This window comes from Ochotona curzoniae, unplaced genomic scaffold, assembly GCF_017591425.1.
Source record: "Ochotona curzoniae isolate NIBS_2020 unplaced genomic scaffold, NIBS_Ocur_1.0 patch319, whole genome shotgun sequence".
Classification (NCBI taxonomy): Eukaryota; Metazoa; Chordata; class Mammalia; order Lagomorpha; family Ochotonidae; genus Ochotona; species Ochotona curzoniae.
Window position 1 is genome coordinate 134,404 of NW_024466883.1, and position 18,583 is coordinate 152,986.

Below are 18,583 nucleotides of genomic sequence, written 5' to 3' on the forward strand. Positions count from 1 at the left end.
TTTGCACTTGTTATTTGTTTTGGGGCCAGGATAAGGGTGAAGGACTCTGGGATAGGCAGAGAAGTCTCAAGAGTTTGAAAAAGATGGTTGGTGTTGTGGCACTGCAGGTTAAGTAACCATACTTGCAGCACTGCAGTATGCCTTATAAGAGGGCTTGTTCCAGTCCTGGCTGCTCCATTTCAGATCCTGCGTCCTGCTAAGGCACTTAAGAAGGCACCAGAAGATGTACCAAGTACTTGGGCAGCTACTACCCATATGGGAGACCAGAATGGAGTTCCTGACTCCTAGCTTTGGCCTGGCACAGACTTGGCTGTGGACTCTCCGTTGCCCTCATTCTCACATTCAAAAAAGAAAAAAATCTTAACTGTTGGTTACATCTTGAACTATCAAAGAATATTTGCATTCTTTACAGTGTTTGTTTAAAAAAATAGACTTTTAGAAACATTTCATGTAAAGGTTAATTTGTAAATAAATGTTTGGAGAATAAATGTCTGGTACAAATACCAGGCCTTTTTTTTTTTTTTTGGTTGAGATTCATGTATTTATTTATTTTTTTTTTACTGGAAAGGCAGATTTACAGAGGCAACCTGACCGACACAGAAAGAAAGATCTTATCTCCACTGCTTTACACAGCAAGTGGCCACAACGGCCAGAACTGAGGTGATCCAATACCAGGAGAAAGGAGCTTCTTCCTGGTCTCCCACATGGGTGCAGGGTCCCAAGGCTTTGGGCCATCCTGGACTGCTTTCCCAGGCCACAAGCAGGGAGCTGGCTGGGAAGTGGAACAGCCAGGACATGAACCAGCGCCTGTATGTGATATTGGCGCTTGCACGGCAAGGATTTAGCCACTGAGCCATCGTGCTGAGCCCACAGGCCATCTTAGTATTTGCATGTTTCTGTGTTCTTTTTACATTTATAGAAACTTTTTATTAATTCATTTTTGTTTGTTTCTTTACTTAGGAGTATTGCAAAATCTGTTAATTTTTTGTAACTTGTAACTTTGGAGCACATGTTTTAATGTGATGATAAATAAAAAGCCCTTAAGTTTATTGTAGTGAAATTGACAACTTTTGTAGTCAGTGATTTTGTTTATGTTTAAGAAATATTTTTGTAGGTCAGAAAATGCTCATGTTTTATTGACTTTTTACTAGTCTTATTTTGCTTTTCATGGTTGTTTTTTTTTTCTGTTGCATAACAAAGTTCCTACATGTGCAGCTATGCTTTTACCTTTGTTTTATTCCACTGATGAATGTGTCATGCCACATTTACCACTTTGTCATAATTGTTGTCACTTCAGTGAATTCCTCTCTGCTGGGAGACTTTTTCTCCACTTCTTCAGACGCATCCCAGCTATTATTTGCTTCTCAATTTTCCATGTACGTTTAGAATCACAGTATCAAAAGCTGTGTTGGACTTCTCTTGGAATTCCACTGAATGTATGTGCACGAAGTAGAATTAGGTGTTGATTAGTATCTGTGGATATGATGTCCCTAACCATTCGCTTAGGCCTTTTAAAGACCCTTATAAATCACTATAATTTTGTGTTTGCTGTGTGGACATTTTAATATTTTTGTTAGATTCATTTGTAGATAGTAGGCACCCTATGGTACTATGCAGATGCATGATACTGTCTCCCTGATGGTACTTTCTGGTTATTTGCTGTTGATGTTTGTAAAGTGCTGACATTTAGATATTCATCCTCTGTGCAGCCACCTCCTTAGACTCCCATTTAACCCTTAGTCATTTATTCCTGTTTTCTATAAATTGTACCTACAGATAATAACACGTCTGCTCTCTTTCCTAATCCCTGAGCCTCTGATCTGTTTTTTTTTTCTCTCTCTTTTTGTTTGTTTTGTTCTATTTGGAGCTGTGAGAGCAGTGTTGAATAAATGTAGTAATGGTGACCACATTACTCTCTTTATTGATTTCAGAAGCAGTGGGGCAGGCATTTAGCTGAATGCTTTAATGAAGATGCCACTCTCCCACATCAGAGTACCTGGATACAGTTCCTTATTTTGCCTCCCGACTCTAGCTTCCCAACAGTACAGATCTTGGGAAGCAACAGTGTCCAGTAACTGGGCCGCTGCCAAAGCCATGGGAGAGCTGGATTGCTTCCTCAGTTACTGAGCTTGCAACTGGCCCAGCCCCAGTCATTGTGCCTATTTAAATGAGCTAGTGGGTCAAAGCTTGCAAACTCTGTGTCTGCCTCTCAGATAAATATTCAACAATTTTAATAATATGAAAGATGCTTCTTTTGTCTTCCCGCAATATTTCAGGTACTGACTCTTCAGAACAAATTGCATATTATAATTTATAGTTTTAAAAAACTTAACAGGGCATTTAAATACTAGTTTTAAGTTGCCTAAAAGATATATAGGTATTTGTGATCAGCTGGTTGTAATGTCTTCAAAATGTTTGAGTATAAAATTTTTAGGATTATACCTGTACTTAAACCCTTTTTAAAGTTCAGTTCATAATTATCTTTGTTTTATAAAATCAGTCATTCACAGTGTAAAATAGCAGCAAATTGGTATACTACGAGATTCCTTTAAGAAGATACTTCAGGGCCCAGGGCAGTGGCTCATGTGGCTAATCCTCCCCTTACAAGCTCCAGGATCCCCTGTAGATGCCAGTTGGTGTCCACTTCCCGTCCAGCTCCGGGCTAATGTCCTGGAAAAGCAATGGAAGATGGCCCAATTTGTGGACTGTGTACCCATATGGGAGACCTGAAAGAAGCTCCTGGGTTTTGATGTGCTCAGCTCCGGCTATTGTGGCAATTTAGGGAATGAACCAGAGGACAGAAGATAATCTGCCTTTCCAATAAAAATAAATAACCCGCCCCCCAAAAGGGGATACTTTAATACATTCGATTGTCGAAGTTTATTTGAAGTGCAGAAGTAGCACATGTATAGCTATAGCTTGTATGTAGTCCTTTCTACTTCTTTTTTTTTTCCCTTTTTCTTGTATCATTGTCATCATAGAGTAATTTATAATACTATCTTATTTTTTCATCTTGGAATTGCTATTTTCTGCTCGCTGTAAAAATTATAGAAATTTATGACTATAAAGATCTGTATCTTTTTCTGACTTTTTTTTTTCATTTTACAGATAGTTACCTGACTTCATAAAGTACGATAGACTTGTCTAATGTAATATACTGCTGCAGTGTTATTAATGGAAGCTAGGTCTGTGTTTGAAATTCTGTTCACACCAAAAAATTATGGTTTCAGGGAGAAACATAAGATTGATTTTGCATGATGTAATCTTAATATTTTGTCCTGCTAGACAGGGTCTTCGACCTATTCCTGAAGCAGAAATTGGATTGGCAGTTATTTTCATGACTACAGAGAATTATTGTGATCCTCAGCACCAGCCCAGTTTAGGTAATTAAAACATTATTCTGTGGTTTAGCAACTTTATCATTTAGTCATAGTCTGTGTATGTGCTATGTACTGTTATGCTTTCTAAGACCGATTGCATTTGCAGTCTTGAAAACATTTGTTTATACATGCATACTTTTATTAACTTAGTAAATATTCGTGGCTATCAGGTACTAAGCTCTGTTCTGGTGTTGAAGACACCTTGGTGAATAAAGTAATGCAGGCCTCTTTTAATGAATTTTATATCCTAAAGCTCAGGATTCCAAAGTAAACATCAGTCTACTGCCTCAGTTCAGATAGGGCCAAGTACAAAGAAAGAGAGGAGTAAAGCAAGGTGAAGAGAAAGTGATTGAGGACAAGCTCTTGTAGTGAGGCAGGCGTGGAGGGCTTCACTGAAGTGCATCCTGAACGAGGGAGAAGGCAGATTATATGTCTGTGTTACAGAGTGTCCAGGTAGACAAGAAGGATTAGCCTGGATTTGTGTGGAGAATGGATTCCTAAAGTCTGTAGTGGAAGGGTGGGTACAAGTGAAAAGCTCAAGGTGAAAAAGAGGCTGGTGCTTTGGTCCAGTGTGGTAGTTGTGGAAATGCAGAGACTAAATGTCTCTCTTGGTTCTAGCCCTTGTGATTGTTTTTCCTTTGTTTTGTTTCTACTTGTTCACTTGTGTGATTTACAGGAGCAAAGACAACGACTCCAGGGCCAAGCCTTTCACAAGCCTTATTGGTTGATGAAAAACTAAGGCCAAGTCTCCCAGTGAACACTACAACGTATGTCGTTGACACAGAGTCAGAGCAAGTAGATACGTGGTAAGGCATCTGTGTTAACAAGCTTTTGCCAATGTGCTGCCACTAGATTAATGATAGATTAGTATGATGAAGAAATAGTCAGTGCCTTTATCACATCATGTCTTAGGAGATGAAGCATGGGAAAGTAGGATGGCAGGGAAGGTGACAGAATAGAAGTCATCAATTTTCTGTAAGGGACCAGCAACTAAGTATTTTAGCCCTTGGGCTTTTCTGTTGCATCTACTCAGTTTTGCCTTTGTGGCATGGAAGCCAGCACTATAGATGCTTGGCTTATGGTGAATTTCTTTTTTTCATTTCCTTCAGCTGTGTCTTGTAGACTAGAAAGAATTACACAGCTTTGTCACTTGTGATATAAGTTTGAAACAATGGTAGTTTTCCTTTATCCATAGTTTTCTTTTTGGAGCTTCTATTATCTGTAGTCAACTATGATCAAAAATGGTTAAGTGGAACATTGCAGAAAAGCATTTTGTAAGCTTCAAATGTTGTGCCATTCTCAGCATGATGAAGTCTGTGCTGCCCACGCCATCCCATCCAGGATGGTTGTCATTCTTCTGTGCAGTGGGAGAGGAGGGGAGAGGTAGGGAGGTTAGAGGAAAGGAGGGGAGAGTAAAGGAGGGGTGTAGAGGGGAGAGCAGAGAAGAAGGGAAGGGAGGGATGGAGAGGGGAGGGGACAGAGAAGGAGAGGAAATGGGAGGGGAAAGGGAAGAAGTGGGAGGAGAGGGAAGGGACAAGGATCCAGGGATCCCATAGAACTACCTCGATTTCTTAAAAGGAGATGCTCCCATTGACAGAATTACTTACAATTGAAATATTTCTCTATAAAGATAGCTTATTTAGTGCTTTTATGTTTGTTAAGCATTTGGGGGTTTTATTTTTTTGAGATGACTTTCTTTGGAATGCATTAGATTAGCTTGCTCTGTTATACTTTTTATTCAAGATAATTTATTTTATTTTAAATACTCCTCAATGAAGTGTTCGTGTTAAGTATTTGAGCTATCCCTACTCATATATTGGACTGTATTTAGTTATTGCTATACTTACATTTATATTGAGGTCAGATTTAACTTTTTAAACAGAGACACTATTTTGGATGCTGAATGACAAGTTTACCTGTTGTGCTATGGGTGAATGTGTGTGTGTGAAAATAATAGCATTGGCATTATCCAACCATATGCTGTAAAACTGTCTTTAAACTATTTTCTGCCAGTTATGGAGTTCTGTTCTGTTCTAGAGATGCCATCTGGCTGGAATATCAACATCAACCCATCTATTGTGATATAAATAGTTCTTTACAAGTGATATTGGAATGACAGATTTTTCTCAATTTTTTTTATTATGGCACATTTACTTAGAAATAATTTTAGAAAGAAAATAAGCATTTATCTTCGGTTATTGCTTCATTTGGTCTATAATAAGAGACAAGGTAGATTTTCCTTGTGTAGGCTGTTTATCTGTTAGAGCATGCCTGAAAATACATGCTTGTGAGGATGAAACTCTTCCTCCTGGGGCTTGTCTGACCCTAGCTGCTCCCTTGGACGGTAACATCAGTCCAGTGAAATAGTGTCTGTCAGGACTTTGCTCCTAAAGTTACATCACTTTAGACCTCTCCAACATCCTTATTTGTAGATAAATTTGCTGTAAACTTGATTACCTACTTGCATTTTTTTCCTTTTGCTACAGTATGGATTTGAGTGAAAGGCCAAAAGAAATCCAGATGTGCAGATTGGAACAAAAGTCTGTAACACTTGCACAGGAAAGATCCATTGTAAAGGAATCTCCCCAAACAGGTTCTCATAATCAAGTATCAAATACTCTGGAAAGGAAGCAAATGTCAGACTCTCAAGGTTCACCAACAAAGTTTGCAGGTGACCATAAAGGTAGAAAATGGGCTTCTCAGCAGCAGACTAACTCCATCAAAAACTACTTTCAACCATTTCCTAAAAAAAGGTAAATGTTTAGATGACTTTCCTGTGTCTCTAGAAAATCTTGTTTTTCTATTATTATATAGTTGGCATTTTCTTTAGTCCTATTTTGCCTCTGCGTGTGCTTGTGGATAATAATTCTCCTAGATGAAATTACTTTTTGTGGATTTTTTTTTAAGATTTTGCTTATTTTTCTTGGAAAAGGCAAATTTGCAGAGAGAGGGAAAGACAGAGAAAGATCCTCTGTCTGCTGATTCATTCCCCAATGGCTGCAGTGCCTGGGACTGAACTGATCTGAAGGCAAGCTCAGGAGCTTCCTCTGTGTCTCCCATGTGGGGTTGCACAGTCCCAAGGATGCAGGCCATCTTCCACCACCTTTGCAAACCACAAGAAGGGAGCTGGATGAGAAGTGGAGCAGCAGTGACATGAACCGGTGCCCATACAGGATGACAGCGCTGCAAGCAGAGAATTAGCCACTTGAGCCATTATGCTGGCCCCTTCCCTTTTGTTTCTAAAGTCACCATGAAGCTGCTCAAGATGATTATTGCTGGACTAGCGTTGTTGTGCAGAGTGCATTCAGTTGATGCTTGCGATAATCAAGAGTTCTGTCATAGTCCTGGTTGTATTGCCCTCAGTCCAGCTACCTGCTAGTGTAGGTCCCTAGTACTTGGTCTCGAGCCACCCACGTGGAAGAGCTGCATGGCATTGCAGGGTTCTGACTTGGGCCTGCACAGCCATTTGGGGAATTAACTAATGTATGAAAGAGATCTGTCTATATCACTCTGGCATGAAGTGTGTTTGCCTTTCGATCAATGAATATTTTCTAAAACAGATCCTTGATATTTCTGCCATTTTGTAGGGCTTGTCTCTTAACCAGCAATGCATCATCTATAAGGGACATCCTTGGACACAGTTGCCTAGTGCTTAACAGTTAAATCTTTCTCTTTATTGTAGTCTTCATTTGTTTTTCACAATAGTGGCCTATCCAGGTTCTTAGATCTGTCCGATTTGGCCCTGAGAGAGTTTCTTCACACATTTTTGTATGTTTTTTAAGCATTCTGATTTTGGGGGGTCGTTCTGGTTTTTTTGGGTTCTTTTGGCTGTTGTTTGTGATCATTTCCCTTGTGGTTAACTCTTCTGTGCCTCTCAAGATAAATGTGTTGCTGCTGCTTCTCAGTATCTTTTCAGTCCTTCCCTTCCTGTCTGAGCTGCGGCTCCCTGGTTTGAATTCTGATCACCTAAGTTACTATAAAATTCTCTTAGTCATTCTGCCCGTCATACAGCCTTATATTAAATCAGTGTTAAACATCACCTTCACGGGTCCAGTTCAGCACTAATCCAGTAAGCATGTGAGAGCAGGGACCTAGGTCTTTGTGTTTTCGTGATCCGGTCACACAGTAAATGCACTGAACGTCAGTAGCATCTTGAAGATTTAGTTACTCTGATTTGTTAACTTAAAGTGAGTTAACCTGTCAAGTTTTATCCTTTGGATAATGTTCACTGCCCACAATTCCCTACATTACACATCAGCTGCTGTCTCCTGGCAGCAGAGTATTTTTAGACTTTTTTTGTTGTTGTTTTTACCTTTTTCTCAGCAGTGATTAATCAGTTCTGCTTCAGCAGAGAAAATATGGATTTCCATATTGCTTGAGCCACAAGGTCCATTAGTCCTATCACAACTGTAGAATGTGTATAAATATGAAATGCTTTCAAATGTCTGTGGTTGGTTTCCAGTGATAGTATTAATTATGAAAATCAAGAATACATTGTGAATTAGATGGAGGGAACTGTAAATCTTACCTAACTGAAAAATTACTTAACTGTACTCATGATCTGTTTGTGTCTTTTCTTTGTTGAAATCTAAGGGAAAGAGATGGAGAAGATCAAGAAATGTCTTCATCCAAGTCAGCACGAACAGAAATGTCTTGTTCTCTTCTAGAACAAACCCAACCTGCCCCAGTCTTAATATGGGAAAACACACAGCAGCATCTATCTCAGAATGAGCCTCTTGACAAAGAAACAGATAACTTGATTCTAGTGAACAATTTCAAATCTGATGTGAAAAATTCTGCTCATCAGTCTCTTTGCCCGGAAAAGCTAATAACTAAAAAGAGAAAAGAAATGGATGATCAGGCCATAGAAGATGAAGTCTTGGAAGAGTTATTCAAGAACGCAAAACCAGAGTTGGAAATGCAAGTGAATGTTCATAAACAAGAGGACAATGTCAATATGAGAAAAAGGACCAAGATGGATCTGGAAACAGGCAGCACTCGCAATGATGAAACAGCACTAGAAAGAGACAAAGGATCTGTAAGTGTCTTTTAAAATTTGTGTACTGAATTATTTATTTGAAAGGCGGTGTGACAAGAAGGGAAGGATGTGGGGAGAGAGAGAGATTGCAGCCAGGTGGCCATGACAACCTGGACTTGGCAAGCTCAATCTCAGCAATAGGAATTCCATGCAGGTCTCCCCGTGGTGACATGTTGAATCCAGCCTGAGCTGGATTTCCAAAAGGTAGCTTCTAAACTATGTTGATGGTAGAACTATTCTGTGCTTTCCTTTTTTTTTTTTTTTCTAAAATGTATGTATTTGTTTGAAAGAGTAACAGAGAGGGCTGTTGAGAGAGATACCTTCCAGCTGCCAGCTCACTTGACAAATGGCAATAGCAGTTACGGCCAAATCCTGGAGCCAGGAGTTACATCCTGGTCTTCCATATTGGTGACAGGGAACTAAGTACTTAAGCTGCTCCCTTCCTAGGCGGGCGTGTCAGCAGGAAGCTGGAACAGGAGTGGAGCAGGAGAATTTGAACTGGCCCTCAGGTATGGTGTACTGGTAACACAATGTGCAGCTTAAACCACGTTAGCACAATGCCAGCCCCTAGAACTGTTCTTTCTACTTTGGGACTTAATACAGATTCTAGTATGTCCATAGATTTACTGTGAGTTAAAATGGAAAACTTAGTGCTATTCCTGCAATGATTTTATCCTTTTTCAGTTATTTCTATTCTGTTTGAACTTTTATTTTATTTTCAGTGTTATTTACAAAATTGAGGGAAATGTAGAGCATGTGGGCCTCCAGTTAGGGTGGGGAGGGAGGAGGGTGGGACAAATGTATCAGTTCTTTTTTGTTTTTTTCTCATGTGTCCACAGTGGGAAAGAAAGGCAGTCACTCCTTGCTGTCAAACTACATCAGCACCTAGGGATGGGGGCCAGTCATTTGATGAGAATTAGAGACCCCGATGTGGGGAAGAATGTTGCAAGGCTGATAACTTGAGTGGTTGTGTTAGTTCTGGGTTGTGTCGGCTTCGTTGCATGAGGTTGAGAAAATTTGCAAGGTTTATCAGCTCCAAGTCTTATGAGGTCACTCCTCATCTGTCAGGCATGCTCTCAGAGCTCCCCACTGCAACAGGCCCCTGACCCCCTTCCTCAGGTAGTCTGCAGCACCCCTGCCATTGAGCAGCACACAGTAAGCCCGAGGGCCAGTGTGTGCAGGGGGCTTCCCAGCCTAGTGTCTGTCCCCTGCCCCCCACTGCATGGCATTTGCTGCAAATCTTTTAAATCAATAAGATAAAATAAGCAGCTATGCTGGCACACTGATTTACATAACACTGGATTGGCATTATCCAGGCCAAGAATGCCCACCTGCTATTGGCTGCTTTTCTCCCAACAGTAGAACACTTGTCTAGGTCCAAGACAATCTAGGCAATTGCCTCCTGCAATGGTAACATTCTTCTTAGTAGCACCCACTGCGTCTGTGGTCTAGTTCTTCCTCCCCTCATTATATCCGCCTAGTCCAAAGTTTTCCTTCTCATTTAAAATTATATCATTTTCCACTACCCTGTCATAATAGCTATTACTTGGGAGATACCATCATTATATTTACAATCAGCCTACAGTGCAGTAGTAAATATCCATTGAACATGGGCGGACACTAACTGTACTGGGTCTCACAGATACTGGGACTTATGTTGATGCCCTGTGGATTTTGATCTCTTCTGTCAGCTTTCCCAGAATGTCATTCGTTCATTTAGTTAGTTATACTGGAGACTGAACATGCAAATAAGAAAGGCAATCTGAGATGTTATTTTTTCATAGGCCTTGAGTAAGATCTCTGACCTGGTGATAGACTTACATGACACATGAGAAAAAGTATAGGTCATCCCCAAGCTTACATTCTGAGAATCCACGTTGATAATTATGTGATTCTCTAAGTTACAAAATAAAAAGTTAAAGGCTGGTATTATGGTGTGGTGGGTTAAGCCACTGCGTGCCATGTCTGCATCCCATATAGGAACTGGTTTGTCTTTGCTGCTCCTCTTCTGATCCAGCTCCCTGCCAATGGCCAGGGAAAAGCAGTGGGAATGGTCCAAACGTTTGGACCCCTGCCACCTGTGTGAGACTTGGGTGAAGCTCCTGGTTTCAGCCTGGCTTAGTTCTAGGCAATGCAGCTACCTGGAAAGCGAGCCGATGGATGGAAGATATCTCTCTCCTTCTCTGTCAGTAACTGTGTTTCAAATAACTAGATAAATGTTATTATTAAAAAAAAATAAAACCCTAGGAGAATTAGAAGGTTGGAGGATGTAGAGAAGAGGAAGGTAGGAGAAGGTTCATATATTGAATGTATGTTATCATTGTGTCTAAATCAAGTTAAAATATTCTGAAGGTGATAGCAACTGGATGTATATTAAAGTAGTCATGCCTAGTAAGATTGAAGACACATATTTACTCGTAATAATTGGTGAGTGAAGCATTAATTTTCTTTAGTTCCTAAACATGCACTTTCCAATCTCCTTTTCAAAAGTGATGTGAATATTTATTGCTGTAACATTGAAAACTTTATATAAAATGATATGTCGTGCACTGTATCTAAAGGGATTGTAGTATTACTGAAAGTTTAGGAAACTCTTTATGTAATATGGTTTTGCCTAGAACATGATCTGGACATCTCAGCATGAAAGATACTGTGATTCTATACAGGACACTCTCCACTTTCATTGCAGACAAGTATCTTGAACAGTTAATGTGACTTTATAATTGTAAATATGAGTTAAGATCCCAATGTAACATATCTAAACGGAATTAAGGTGTTTTTCTTTTGATTATACAAGTCATTTGCGAGAATTAGGAAATGTGGAAGACAAAGGGAAGTACAGTGACAGTTTATTGGTATTCCCACTATAGGAATGAAGGAACAATTTCCCTCTGCCCTATGAACCTTTCCTGGAATAAAGTGACAGAATGAAGTAGGAGGAAAGGCATTTAAAGAAGGGGAAAGATTCACATCATGGGGCAAGGCCACACAAGTGTTTACCACAATCCCAGTTATGCAGAAACATAGGTCCCACTTTTCCTCAGGGAAGGGGAGAAGAAGGGGGCAGTGATACAATGGCAAATGATTTTAGGGGAACTCAGTGTGCTTGTAGAACTTACTATAGGCCTGAACAAAGTCTGTTTGGCTTGCCCAGTGGACAGTGGCTTGTGTTTAAGATTGATTGATTGATTTGAAAGTCAGGGCTACAGAGAGGCAGAGACAAGGAAAGCTTGCATGTGCTAGTTCACTCTTCAGGTGGTCACAGCCTCCAGGACTGGCAGGTGAAGCCAGGAAGTTCTAGGACTCCAGGTGGGAGGCAAGTAGCTCAAGGTCTTGGGCCATCTTCTGCTGTCAGCCATCTGGGAGACCCTCATGGAGCTCCTGGCTCCTGGAACCTGGGTTTGGCCTGGCCCAATCCTAGTTGTTGTGTCCATTGGGTGAGTGAACCAGCAGAAGGAAGATCTTTTTCTGCTTCTTTCTCTGTAACTCTGCCTTTCAAGTTAAGTAAATATGTATATTTTTGGTAACTCCTATGAACAATATTTTATGAATTTTATTCCTTTAGCAAGAAAGTGAAATTGGGAAGAAGTTTAATCTCAAGCAAGAATCACTGTGGTCAGTCAAAGAAGTGTCCATCAAAGAAGAAGCTTGCGTGAGGAAATTTTTATGTGTTCTATTTTATTTGTACGAGATCTGACGTGTAGGGAGCAACTGTCATCTGTTTCCTTCATTGTACATTCTTAGGATTAATTGTTTCTCTTTCTGCAATTCTGATCCTGTTCTTCCTTGTGCCTCCTCTGGAAATGAATGCTGTTGTTAACTGTGACAGTATGGAGTCATTCCTTGCCTCCTGTGACATCAGTAGGTACATGACCAGGAGCAAGACATTTTCAGACTCATAAAAATCAAGTTCTTAAATAATGAAGGTGAAACCTGGAGGGCAGGTGGGAGATGTGAGATATTTGTGAACTGTGGAGCTATTAGGCTACTGCTTTTTAGAAAGAGTCCCTGACAGTGCTCTGCCTGTCTCAGGAACCCCTGCTTGCTGTCTGTTCTGGTTTTCCTTTCCTTCCTGACTGCCTGTAATTTAGACCTGTTAGCACTTTCCCCTGTTATTGTTTCCAGTTTAGCAGCTTCAGGAGCAGCTGCAACAGTGGTGCTGTGTGACTGACTAGGTAGCTAATAGCAAATGTCATGAATCAGAGGTCACTGTTAGCAAGTGAAGGATGTCTGAAGGAATCCTGAGGCTGATTTTAGAACTCTTCATCTGGAGAAAGAAATGGCTTGTGAGTGAATGAGATAACGTCTGAAAACAAAAATTGATTATTTTGAGGTATTAAAGAAATTAAAAATAAAAAAGTGCTGAGAATCCATGAATGCCTAAGTATGGTAGATGACCTGTGGAACATGTAGAATATGTAATCATCTGTGTGAGCCGTTCTAATGAGAAGCAGACAGTGCTGAGGTTTTGTATTGAGAACATATGCACGAAGGTGAGCTGTTTATTTATTAGGATAGGATACTAAATTTAAAATCCCATATGATTTGTATTCTCCTATTACAGGCCAATGTGTTGAAATGTTTCCAAAGTTATAAAGCATTTGAATTAATAATTTTGGGGATTTGAGGAAGATATGATTTGGTTCCAAATACAAAGTGCAGGCACCAAAAGCAAACTTGTGTCTCCTCAGACGTTCTAAGTTTTTGCCGTAAGTTGCTAAATAACAAGTAATTTTATTTCTCCTTTTCCATCCCTTATGACTCCATTTAAGAACGATGATGAACTTCGGGAAGATGGCGAGGAGTTTCCAAAGAAGCTGTTACTGACTGAATTTAGATCATTGGTGGTTATCTCCACTTCCAGAAATCTGTCGGATGTAAATATTGATTATGGTCAACTGAAGAATTTCAAGAAATTCAAAAAGGTAGTTCTTTCTTTAAGTGTATCACAAGAGGGCAGTGTTTGAAATGTTTTTAGAAATATTGTTAAGATTAAATGGTAATGAAAGCAGTTTATGTTCAAAATGGATGCAGTTTCTTCTACTTAAAAGCTGAGCACAACCAGTAATGAAGGCTGCAGGCATTCTATTATTACATGCCTTTATAAAACCAAATAGAAACCCAGTCATGTATCCCTTAACAACACTGAGATACATTCTGAGGAGACAGTTTCATCATTGTGCGATACCATGGTGTAGATCATATCACCTGACTACGTATCTAGCTTATATATTAAAACTGTTTGGAACCAGTGTCAATAATGTAAGTGTATCATTGACCCACATTACTCCATGGACACTGAATGTTGCATCAGATCTGAATTCCTGCTTATTAAGGAACTGACATTACATAAACTTGATTAGCGCAACTAATGGGATATCACTGGTTCAATCAGTGCGAGTTTATTATCTGTTCTGGGGATTTGTTTCTTGATCCAGACCTAACACTAACTGGTGGCCTTTGCCCTCTGCATTTGATCAGAGGACAGTAATTATTTCAGTGTCTGCCGTAACTGACATAGTGTAGCTCTTTGTCTGTGATGTGAGCGTGTACTGTTGTCATTTCTCAGGTTGATTTGTACCTGCTATGATGCTATCTAGAGGGGTCTGAACTCCGTCCGACAGGAGCAATCTCTTCTGCTTAGACGAGATCCCTCTCATATGACGCCTTTTTAGTGGTGCACTTGCTCTTTCCCAACTCACAGCTGTGGCTTGTGAATAGAAACTCAAAAGGGACGAGATTTTATTATTGATTAAGTTACCAGGGAAAAATGTGGTGTTTGCTATTGGTATGTAAATAAGTATAAAACAGTGTAAGTAGTTAAATATTTAGAAAGTAGTTTGAATATATAAAAATCATGAGAAATATTGATATGCTAAAAATTATTTTTAAGCTACAAATGGTATTCAAACCAAATTTATTTGGAAATGGTACTGAATTGCCTCTAATTAAAATGAATTTGAGTTCTATCTAAATCAGTAATATGGTGGTTGTTGTGCTTTGAAAAATGCATTTGCACACAGAATGTTTTTAGTGCAAACTGTTCATTTGTAAATAGTTAAAAGGTCATTTAGAGTATGAATTGATCATTGTATTTGTTAGTTAAGTGTTAAAAACCGTATTACTTTGACTGATTAACAGGTCACGTTTCCCGGAGCAGGAAAACTGCCACACATCATTGGAGGATCAGATCTAATAGCTCATAATGCTCGAAAGAATGCGGAATTGGAAGAGTGGCTAAGGCAGGAGATGGAGGTTAGTACAAGTGAAGCCCACAAACTGAGATACACTACAGATGCAAGTTTCTTAAGATTGAGCTCTTAAAAACAACTACTTAGAACCAGAAACAAGGATAACTGGCCTGAGATCATTCAAGAAACGTGAGATCTGAAGCCTTGAGATTAATCTGTACTTTCTGGATCACTTCTATTAGAAAATTCTACTTTATTGGTATTAGTTTACAAAATGGTACATAAGCAAGTGGGTTAGTTAACATTCTGATCTAAACAGGAAAAAGTTTTCAGCCACAAAAAAAGTATGGGTGTGTAGACTTCTGTAGGTTATTACAAATCTATCAGTGATAAATTTGATAGATAGCCTGCTGTTTCTAAAGCAGGAACTGTGTGTAAGTAAACATACCTGATCATTTATCATAGGGAATTTTCTTGAGTAGTGCCCATTTTGGAAACCATTAAAATATGGTGTGCCTACCAACAAGTGCACGATAGCTGCAGATCAGTGGGTGTTTCTGTGCTCACAACCACCATCCAAGTTAAGAACAAAACATTCCTAACACCAGGGCTCCAGTTTTTATTTAATCTGTTCTCATCTGAAAGTCCAATTTGGCATCAGTTAGATTTTCTCACCTTTTTCTCCCATGCATCCTGACCACTTTTCTACATGTTTTCTTTCTTTATGTCACTGAACTTTATTTTTGGCGATATCTTCGGATCATCTCCCCATTTACAGCTTCTTTCTTCAGTTCTGGTTGGTATGTCCTCAGTCCATTGAGTTCTAATTCAGCCTAGTGTATTGTTGGATCACTGGGAGTCTGTTGCATTCTTCTGTAAATTTTCTTGTTTCCTGCTGATTCTTTTAAGTTCCTCTTTCCTTTGCCTGTGAGATCAGTACCTGGTATTTCTTGATCCTTGATCTGTTTTGCCCTTTTTTCCAGAGTATCTATTTTGTATGCTCTGATTGTGATCACTTTCCTTGGAATGTTATCTGTGTGTTTTCTTTGGATTGTAGGTTCAGTTTATTTCCTCCAGAAAAATAAAGTTTGCATCTATATGCCAGTCTTGCTCACCAATACGTGACCACTTTACAGTCTCTTGTGATACTTGTTTTTGGAGCACTCAGTATGTATTTGGAGTCAGAAGCCTAAAGTAAAATTTTATTTCCTTCTTTTATCAGGTGCCAGAGTCGAGACACACACAGTGCTGTGGTCTGTCCTGTGTTTTGTAGTTTACGTTTCTTTCTCCCTTTAGTGCTGAGTTCATCCTCCCCTTGGGTTTTCTTCTGTGTCCCTGCCAACATCACAGAAAGTGTGTCATTTGTTGCCTCTCTGCTGTAAACACAGAGGGTATTGTTTGTGCCTCTGTCCAGCTCCCCTGCTCTATCTTTTGATAGTCCAATGTTTCCACTTTCTGGATGACTTGCGTGTTTGAAGTATCCCTTTTTCAGCTTGAAAGTCAGTAGGAAACAGAATATATACCATTGTCGAATGTTCTCCACTTCTTTTCCTAGAGTACTGTATAAGTGTTCTGATTTTTGAATATAGTTCTGAAGCTTCATTTTAGGAGAGTCTCTGTGAAAGCTTTTAAAATATTTTTCTTATTTATTGGTCTCTACATTTAAGGCATAACTGTCTTATTGCTATCTACTTCTACTTCTTTTGCAAATTTTTAGGCTTTATGTTATTTTTATTTGAAAGGCAGAGTTACAGAGAGAAGGAGAGACAGAGAAGGATGTTCTTCCATCTGCTGGTTCATTCTCCAAATGGCCAGAACATCCATAGCTAAGTGATGTGAAGACATGGGCCCAAGAACAGGTCTGGAGATGCAGGATATGATTAGGAAGGTGACAGGAAGCCAGGTTCTCCAGGGATTTGCACCTTGTAAGGGTCAGACTCAGTCACTGAAGGGTTTTGGATGGCAAATGAAGGGATCAGAGGCGGGTTTGAGGAAATGCCCTCAGCACATGGTTTTTCTGTTTTAATGTGTTAGAAGCCTGAGGACTTTAGCATGAAAAGTACTGCCTGGCTGGGGTAGTTCAGCAGCCACTTCAGCATGCTCAGCTGGGACTAAACGGAAGGAGCCCATTTGCTGCTGGGGAAGCACCCCCATCTCAGGCTCATGAGTGGTCTTGTGTCAGTGCACTGGAATTCCATGTAGTAGAAGGGTTCTGCTGGAAAGATCAATTAAAAACTCAACAAACTAATAATATGTGTGGGACACCTGTAGAAGGCAGGTCGGGTAGAATTGTTCTGTTCAAGCACTGGGGCAATGATAGTCTCAGTGTGAAGTGAAAACAAATGATTTGTGGAGGGGGAGATGGTCGGGAGGCCAGAGCTCACTGTGACGCGTCAGCCTGGATATTCATGTCCTTAATATTCACCCCTGAGCAAATGTTTGAAAGTGTGTTCATTTCAACAGGTGCAAATTCAGCACGCCAAGGAAGAATCGCTTGCTGATGATCTCTTTAGGTAAGGTTTAATTCAGCTTTCTTAAACTTTGCATTGTTATTTATATAGATTCCTTTTTGTTGTTCTGCCCTTTTGGACAAATAGGCCCTTCACTACGGGAATGTTTTATTTTTAGGATACCTATTTCCTTGTACTATTTGAGCACCTCTCAGTTGGGCTTATTGGGTATAGCTTTCAAATTTGGGTCGATGCAGTTGTGCTGTAACACAAAGTAGTTAACATCCGTATTGGCTCATGCAGGGAAAAGGATGCTTCCTGAGCTAGCTGAACTTGACCACTTTCTGAGATTTATTTTCAACTCTTCAGTAGACTTATGAATGAATGGGGCTTTGCATTAAGACAAAATGACAGACATTAACTTTAATTGGCACATAGATAAAAACAAAGAAAAATAGATTGGAGTTTTCAAAGTTTGTGGGAGGTTTTAGAGGAGTGTAATGAGTGTTGAAAATGTAATAGGCCAAACAAGTCTTAGTTGACGCTCAAATACTAAACAGAAGAGAAACACAGTGTGAGGGTGCATTTTCCTAATTTTTTTTTTCTCTAATCGTAAAGACAGAAGAAAGTCATGTACTTTTCACAGTCAGTTTGGTTGATTCTCTAATTTTGGAAATACAATCCACTTTTTTTAGATGAGAATGCCTTTTATACTGGTTTAATACTGATTTCTTCAGGATTAAATGCGACTGTCAGGTTGCCCAATTATATTTGTTTAATTGCTGTAGCAGAAACTTTTCTACAGTTATAATTCTATTTGGGGTTCATTCTGTTCTGTTGTGCAAATGGTATGCTTTAATTTCTGAGTGCAGGTGTGTGGGATCCATTCCAAGCCCTACTGAAAGAAGTATAAACATACCGTGACTTTTAAACTATTGTTTTAATTATTTTAGTGCTTTATAACATTTTTTGTTAATGATTTGTTTCAGTTTACAATATATTCATAAAAGCAACATCAAAGGCATAAATGAAAATGAACTGCCAGTCCTTTAATAAAGGATGAAATTGGCATTTCCATCCTGTTGGCTATTGTGTGTGTCTTAAGCTTTCAAAGTAAATGATGATCCCTTACTTTAACATTCTTTAATGCCAATTCTTTCCTTGCAGATATAATCCTAATGCAAAAAGAAGAAGATAACTGAAGGTTTTAAAAAGAAGCTGTGAGGAACGATTTCTAGCAAACACTTCACGCTAACTGGGTTATATACATTTAGTATATAGAAGAAATTTAAGTCACAAGTATTTTATGGCCTAAGTTTGTTTAATAAAATGGACAAAACTCTGTTCCTTTCTTGTGTAACTCTGCTGCAGTCCTCATTATTTGATTCCCCTCAGGAAAAAAAGAGAGAGAGAGAGAGAAATCCATGATACCATGCCCTTTGTGTGCAGAGTATTAATACTTATTCAAATTCCTGCGCATGTAATATTTTCAGTAATTTTCTACACAAGTGAGAGCATAATGTT

At 39.3% G+C, this 18,583-nt stretch overlaps 1 protein-coding gene across 4 annotated transcripts in view; it reads left to right on the top strand.

The window, feature by feature from the left end:
* LOC121167089 (nibrin-like) overlaps window positions 1-18,374 on the top strand; it is a 36,336-nt gene extending 17,962 nt beyond the window's left edge. For 2 of the 4 annotated variants that reach the window (XM_040996470.1, XM_040996468.1), the window contains 9 exons: window positions 3,286-3,383; window positions 4,057-4,186; window positions 5,867-6,133; window positions 7,974-8,418; window positions 11,984-12,070; window positions 13,191-13,343; window positions 14,560-14,673; window positions 17,073-17,122; window positions 18,227-18,373. In XM_040996470.1, coding sequence (XP_040852404.1) covers window positions 3,286-3,383; window positions 4,057-4,186; window positions 5,867-6,133; window positions 7,974-8,418; window positions 11,984-12,070; window positions 13,191-13,343; window positions 14,560-14,673; window positions 17,073-17,122; window positions 18,227-18,257 — 1,375 coding nt within the window. In that variant the 3' untranslated portion in view covers window positions 18,258-18,373. Of the gene's footprint in view, window positions 1-3,285; window positions 3,384-4,056; window positions 4,187-5,866; window positions 6,134-7,973; window positions 8,419-11,983; window positions 12,071-13,190; window positions 13,344-14,559; window positions 14,674-17,072; window positions 17,123-18,226 lie in introns of all 4 variants that reach the window. The other 2 variants (XM_040996471.1, XM_040996472.1) reach the window with 2 other exon arrangements.
* The last annotated feature ends 209 nt before the right edge of the window (window positions 18,375-18,583 follow it).